This window comes from Gossypium hirsutum, chromosome D12 (genome assembly GCF_007990345.1).
Source record: "Gossypium hirsutum isolate 1008001.06 chromosome D12, Gossypium_hirsutum_v2.1, whole genome shotgun sequence".
In the NCBI taxonomy this organism is placed as follows: domain Eukaryota; kingdom Viridiplantae; phylum Streptophyta; class Magnoliopsida; order Malvales; family Malvaceae; genus Gossypium; species Gossypium hirsutum.
The window spans coordinates 42563146-42570266 of record NC_053448.1 but is presented as its reverse complement, the minus strand read 5'-3'; the positions used below and the strand labels follow the sequence as shown (position 1 = coordinate 42570266).

The 7121-nt window shown below is 32.3% G+C and overlaps 1 protein-coding gene across 2 annotated transcripts; it reads right to left on the bottom strand.

Annotated features, from left to right (window-relative positions):
* Nucleotides 1–290: 290 nt before the first annotated feature.
* LOC107945920 (pectin acetylesterase 3) lies at nt 291–3408 on the bottom strand. 2 transcript variants are annotated; one of them, XM_016880083.2, is made up of 12 exons: nt 2810–3408; nt 2647–2729; nt 2432–2561; nt 2282–2355; nt 2030–2116; nt 1818–1942; nt 1679–1739; nt 1481–1534; nt 1299–1376; nt 940–1045; nt 706–851; nt 291–537 (listed from the first exon to the last, which is right to left on the bottom strand). In XM_016880083.2, exons 1-12 carry the CDS (start codon nt 2988–2990, stop codon nt 430–432), a joined length of 1233 nt encoding a protein of 410 aa, XP_016735572.1. In that variant the 5' UTR covers nt 2991–3408; the 3' UTR covers nt 291–429. The 2 variants fall into 2 exon arrangements, with proteins under 2 accessions (XP_016735572.1, XP_016735573.1); XM_016880084.2 differs by having other exon boundaries at nt 706–759; nt 2810–3370.
* Nucleotides 3409–7121: the final 3713 nt, after the last annotated feature.

Below are 7121 nucleotides of genomic sequence, written 5' to 3'. Positions count from 1 at the left end.
ATTTCTACAGTTAAGAATTGACGTGATCGACAAAATAACCATAAACTTACATGCGACGTGCCATATGTACCTCATTCTGACATACAAAGATCAATTTTTAACAATAGAAACAAGTTGTTCTTTATTCTAATGTACAAGAACAAATTTGCCCATTTTTGTGAGGGAATAAAATGTAATCCAACTCCTAGTACAAAGGCCTCTATGGTACTTTTACCACTCAAAACCAATGATTCATTTGGAGCCACAAAAAAACACATTATATATATTTTTTGCTCATTGGCATGCTCAGATATCAAAGGTCTATGGAGGCATTTATTGCTTATTATAAAATCATATGAATGTTACAGTTTCCACAAATTCTCAATTACGGAAAAGAATAATTATGGAAGCCATAGAGGCCTCAACAATGAGTCAATGAAAATTTCCCACTCACTTGAGGATAACATCGTGACAAGTTTTGTCGCAAGAGTATGGACAGTCGATAGCTTTAACGGCTGTTCGGTCAAAGAACCAATCTCCGACCGACACTGCAATTCCCTGCATGGACAACGGAATCAAAGTAAAGTGATATAAAATCAGAGCCTCGCATGCAGAGAGCCTTAGCAAGTATTTTGATCATAAAGTTTGAAATTAAGTAGTCCTATGGAGTTTTATGTTCAACCCACCGCATTAATGATTCTATGCTCGAATATAGATGGGATGTACCTTGTTTCCAATACGAGGAGAATCATTCTCGTACCAAGTATCTTTTCTCTCTGACTGGCAGTGAGCAAAACAAGAATTTATGAATAAACCATTTTGATTGGACTCAGAGAATATTTTTACGGCATCGAGCATTTGGTTCCTAAAGTCTGTTTCGATGTTAGAAAGAAGAGAAAAAGAGAGGTTGAAGGAAAAACTTGAAACATAACATAAATGGAAACAAAACTCGAAAATGACCTTGAAAAAACTGAATCTGCGATGAGTTGCAATGAGAACGATCCGTTTTGCACGCACGCCACAAGCCATGCGGATCAGCCAGTGATGGAATTAAACTCTGGTCAACCTGAAAAAATAGAAACCAGAGATTTAAGCAAAGTTATTCAGCATTCAAGAGATCATCTAAGTCTTGAGACAAATCTCTTCGAGTTTATATATAGTACAGCATTGTTTCAGTTCAAAAACTCGCTGTCATAGATAAAACAAAGCGGAATAGGACCTAACACAAAAAGTTTAGCACTAAGAACTCTCATCTGGTAAAAACAAAAGAAATGAAAATGCGAAAAGAAGAAATAGAAAGTAACAAAAAGAGTGATTACCTGCCAAGCATCATAGGCTGCATTGAGAAGAAACATAGGGGTCTTGACATTTGAAACCAAGTTTTGAGGGAAGAAACACTGCAAATGAAATATAGAGTTAGGGGATTTCTTAATTAGTTCGATTTACTTTCTAAATGTAATCTACTACATGAATGCTGATCAAGAAAGCAGAAATGTTTTACCGAAGTTGGATCCTTTTGGCTGGTACAAGTACTTGGCAGATTCTTTTGTACACCCTAAAATACCATAGCAATGAAAATAGATTTCATGAGAACGATAGTTGATTACTCATAAAAGATTCTACTGCACGAAACCTTACGTTCGACTCATTACTCGAGTTTTGAACAACGCATACCCTACAAAAGATGCAAAAGTAGTACCTGCAAAGTAACCACACCTTCATACATATCCCTTAAGGTATGGCCACCAGCAACATTTGTTCTGCATAAGTAACGAAAACAATGATTTTAAGACTACATTTCAGTAATCGAAGAGAAACTAATGTAGCTAGTTCATTACGCGTCAAGGAACAGTCCAGCATCACTTAGACATTTCACTTTGGTAGTTTCCGGAAACAAATTCTTAAATTCATCGCAATGAAGAATAGAAGCTAGACCCCCAGCTGAACATCCAGAAAGAATTGCCTGAAACAACAACAAATATATACATATATAAAACATACTAGACATCCAAAACTGAAAACCGAAAATAACTCACGAGAGATGCAAAACCTGATTAGCATTTTGCATTCCTTTGGCCATTAATTCTTCCATGGCAGCTAACCAGATCCTTTGTCCTCTAAAATAAAGCTTGTTAGCCTGAAAAGTAAAATCATTGAATACCATGAATATGTCACCAATGTTTGACAGTAAAAATCAATCACCATTTACATATTTAGAAGTGGGTTTTCAATAATCAAATTAAACAATTCACTATAAATCAAACTTAGCCATTAATATAGTAAAACAGTGCTGTTTGCTAACCTCATTTTGGCCCTCACCAGCAAAAGATGCCCCATCACAGTAACGTACCCTAACTCTATTCCAATTGTAGAAATCTAAAAGATTCAAAAGACCCCATTAAGCTTTTTATGAAGAAATGCTACTGCATATATATATATAATTATTACCAACCAGGATTTTCTTCAGCTTTGTTGCTCAAAATTCCAGTGAAATTTATGGACTTCTCCATAAATTTCGATGAACCACGCCTTGTAGTTTTGCGGAATACACAACTTCGAATGGTATTACACCATCCACCTCCCTAAAAACACACAAAAGAGATCATCAAATGACAAATAGTTAATAGCGAACCAATAACAATCAAATCTTCTTTTCAAAACCCAAACCTCTAAATGGATAACCCAACTGTTTGCACCTGACCCGAACCCACGATGAAGATGATAACCAGGAAGCGTTCCATCCAAACAAACTGTGACACAAAATACATCAAAAAAAAAAAAACCCAACAGGAATCAAGAATCTGATATGTTTCTTTTTTCAGGGAATTACCAGCTCCTTTAGAAGCAGCTCCTTGAATGAGAGTGAGAGGAACTATAAGAGTGGTGGTACTACCAGGGGACATTGTAACTTCTTCATCTAAATACGAAAGGAAACTCTCAGATCGGCTCAAATCAATCCCAGAAACACTCCATAAACCCAAAACCCATAATAAAACAAGCTTCATTATCATATTTTTTTGTTTCTATATTGTCTTTTCAACTCTGGGTAAAGCTTAGTTTCAAAAGGTTATCAAGAGATATATGAAAACACCGTGAGTGCAATAATGGGTAAAGAAAATCTAGGCTATGATTTTGATTTTCCTAATTATGGAATTTAACAGAAATGAAGGCAACTTTCCATAGTTTACACCACTTGTTTGGTCACGGCCATAATTATCCCTTTCTTTGGGCATGGAGCAGCCCCCCACTCAGTTCTCAATAGTACTCATAACATGCCTTTCTTTATCATTATCTTCCCTAACTACCACAGTTTTCTTGAATGATCCTACTTGAATCACTCCCCACTTTTTTTCTTTGATTGGTGAACACGTTTGGTCTCTTCTTGAATTGAAAATCAAGTTGGATCGAATCTGTGAATAAGAACAAAAATATTGCCATTAAACTCAACCGATGTTGATTAAGACTTAAGAGTTGCAACAACTTTTAGGTTAAATTCCGTTATTAGTCCTTGTATTATGCATAAGTTGTAGGTTTAATATTTATATTTTTAATTTGGGTAAACTACACCTATTGTCACTAAAACTATTAGTTAATTTACGTTTTGGTCACTTAACTTCAAAAATTACAAAATAATCACTTAACTATACAAAAGTTTTCATTTAAATCATTAGGCTGTTAAAATCATTGTTGTATGGCCATTTTCGTTCGATTCACTTGCACCAATCGAAAGCTCTTCTTCCACTTCACTTTTATAGCTCACAGTTTTTTTTTCATGAAACAACTCGAAACATGACGAATATACGAACCAAAATCCAAACAACCTTTTTTTTATCTCTGGCATTGATCACCAAATCAACTTGGATATAGGATATGTTCTACTCGTTGATGGGTATTGATCCACAGTATCAATCATCACTTGGAGCTTGCTAGCCGAACTTAAAAAAAAAAAAAACTTAATGGTCCAGTGACTTAAATACAAACTTTTGGATAGTTCAGCGACTTAAATCAAAATTTTCAAATAATTCAATGACCATTTTGTAACTTTTTGAAGTTGAGTGACCAAAGCAAATACTTACCAATAGTTTAGTGACCTTGGGTGTATTTTACTTTTTTTAATATAGTAAATTTTAATTCGTTACTTTTCGAATGTTATCATTTAAGTCCTTACCCAAATGGTAGCAATTGAATTCATTAGGTTAAATTCTGCAATTAGTTTTGTATTATGCGTAAATCATTAATTTACATGTTTTTCAATTTGATCATTTTTAGTCCCTATACTCTTTTTAATTTTGAAATTTCAATCCTAACTTAGATGACAGTCACAAATCAATTAACTGGCCTTTTTTTATTAGTATTATCTAAAAATAGCAAGCTAACATAGTATTATACATATAATACTATGTTTGTCACATTAGATTTTAGAAATCGTATAACACAACTTAATGAATTTAACGACTACCACTTAATCAGGACTGAAAATTTAAATTTCAAAAAGTATTAGGACTAAAAATAATCAAATTAAAATATAGGGACTAAATCTATAACTTATGCATAATACAAGGACTAATAGTAAAATTTAGCCCAACTTTTACAACTTTAATTTTCATGTCCACGCAAATCTTTTTGGGGTTTGAATAGGAAGGAAGAGAGATAAACGGAATATTTTGGGATTGCAGGCAAAGAAAGACTCGAAGTAGTAAATTTTAAAAGGTTAAAATACGCTGTCAATCCTTGTACCTTTACAGAATTTCAGATTTAGTCCTTGTACTACAAAAGTTATTCCATCCTTCTACTTTTTCAATTTAAAAATCCAAGTCTAATCATTGTTGTTGTTAGCAGTTTCTATCAAAATTTATCAACTTATCATGTTTATTTTCTGTTAATCATATGATACATCATATGAGGACTGCCTAATCAAGTTTCAAGTTGACAAATATTGACAGAAAATACTTACAATTTTAATGACCATACTAAGAATTTTAAATAAAAAAAGGATTTAATTTTGAACTTTTTATAAAGACTAACAACATACTTTAACCAATAAAAAATAGGTTAATTGTATCGAATGTCCCCAAATTATGGTTTATATTTTAAATGTCATAAATTTCAGAATATAAACTTGTTTAGTCTGTATTTTCATTAAAATTTTAATATTTTAGTCAATATTTTCGTTAAAAAAAGTAATAATTTGACTCTCTTTAAAAGGTCGATAGTCAACTTTGACTTTTTTTAAAAAAAGTTGGAGGCTGAACTTAGCTCAAAAAATAATAAGAGTTAAATTTACAAAAGATATAAACGTTAAGGGCTAAATTTATCATTATACCTTCAAATTTGATACATGTGTTTTAATACCCAAGCTAACGAAAGGGATCAATCGATGCAATGTTGATACTTTGATGGTCAAATTAAAAAAGTTTTGAAATTTAAAGATGAATATTAGTTGGTCCAAAATGGGTCTTTTTAGTCTTAGGGACCATATATGAATATTTATTAGGCCCCGACATATTCCACATGTATTGTAATATAATACTATAAAGATAATTACAAAATATGCTAATTGTTGTGGTTAACGCACATTGTATTTACCGGTTTAGTCTTCAAAATATCCGTCCGCAGAGCCCACTAGCCCATGCCTTGCTTCATTCTTTCTTTTTTCTTTGTTTGAGAGTCAAACTTGGCCCATGAGACTTACCTAAAGGAAGCTTTAAGAACCCGAGACGTTGGGACTTTGAGGAATCTTATCAAGTTTAAATATTATATGGGTTTTCTGTTCACATGCCTAAATAGTTTAAGTTTAGGTTCAGATATATTTTAATTTTTAGTTCGTTATTGTGATTCCAAGAAGGGTTAAATCACTAATAATTCTCACGTTGTGGCTTCAACTTTTTCCTGGTTCAAGTTACTTCTTGCACTTGATGATTGTTCTCACCTTGTGGTCTGAACTAAGCAGCTATTTGAACACTGGGGCTCGAACTTTTTTTATCTGAGTTAGCCCGTGAACTTGACAATTGTTCCACAATGAGACTTAAACTTTAAGGCTTTCAAGAAAAATATTAGGGATTAATTTGGAAAAAAAGAAGTTCAAGTCTCAATGTGGGAATAATTGCTAAATCATGGATTAACTTAGACAAAAGGAATTGAATAAAAATAAATAAATTCTAATGTAATAATAATTACTAAATTCAGAGCTCAAAAAACCTGGATGTGAATCATGTATTCAAAGCCCCAAATGTCAAAAGGGTCTGAATTATGGGCAGCTTGAGATGCGAAATTGGAAGCCCAAATAAGCTACGGTCATTGGGCCATGAGTTAAACTCATTGAAAGTTTGGGTTAATTATTTAATATGTTTAAGTACTAATATCAAATAAATCAAAATTTCCTTCATTTAACGTTAAATGTGGATCGAAATTTAGTTGACATATTGCACTTATTTTCAGTTAAAAACTTTGGAATAAATATAATATTGCATTTTCAAATTTAAACTTTGGATATAATATTGTTAGAATTCATTAACATGAATAGTAAAATGTACATGGATAATACACCCGAGAAATTTCTTTTTCCCTCGTATGGGAATTTGAGTGGAATCTGACCCGTTAGATCATGTCGTAATGTATATTTTAGAATTATCCTTTTTAGGGTACAATGAGTTCTTAAGATTTTGTCAGCGCAATGTTTACTATCTGAACTCATTTCCTCCTACATGGTGTGCACTATTTGTACTTATTTTGTGAAGTGCACTCCTTTATATTGTATGGATGTGAGTTTAAATATGTAGAAGTGCATTTGAGAATACCTTAAAAACTTATAGCTACCCAAAATATAAGCTTTCTTTAATTTTATATTTGCTTTGACAGATTACTCTTTGTGCACGCTACTTAATTATAACCTATTCAGATTATCAAGTGTGAGGAACTCGACCTAACTTATTAGACTCGACTTTAAAATTATCTTCTTTTGAAGTATAAGTATTTTAAAATGTTGTCAGCGTCAAATGTATTTTCACGTATTCAAACTCACATTTTCACACATAAATGAATACATTCATTATGTAAACATATAAACTTAAATCTATAAAGGTGCACATAAAAATATGTTTGTTTTGCTTTAAATTTAACCTTTTTTTTTACACACTTTCTCT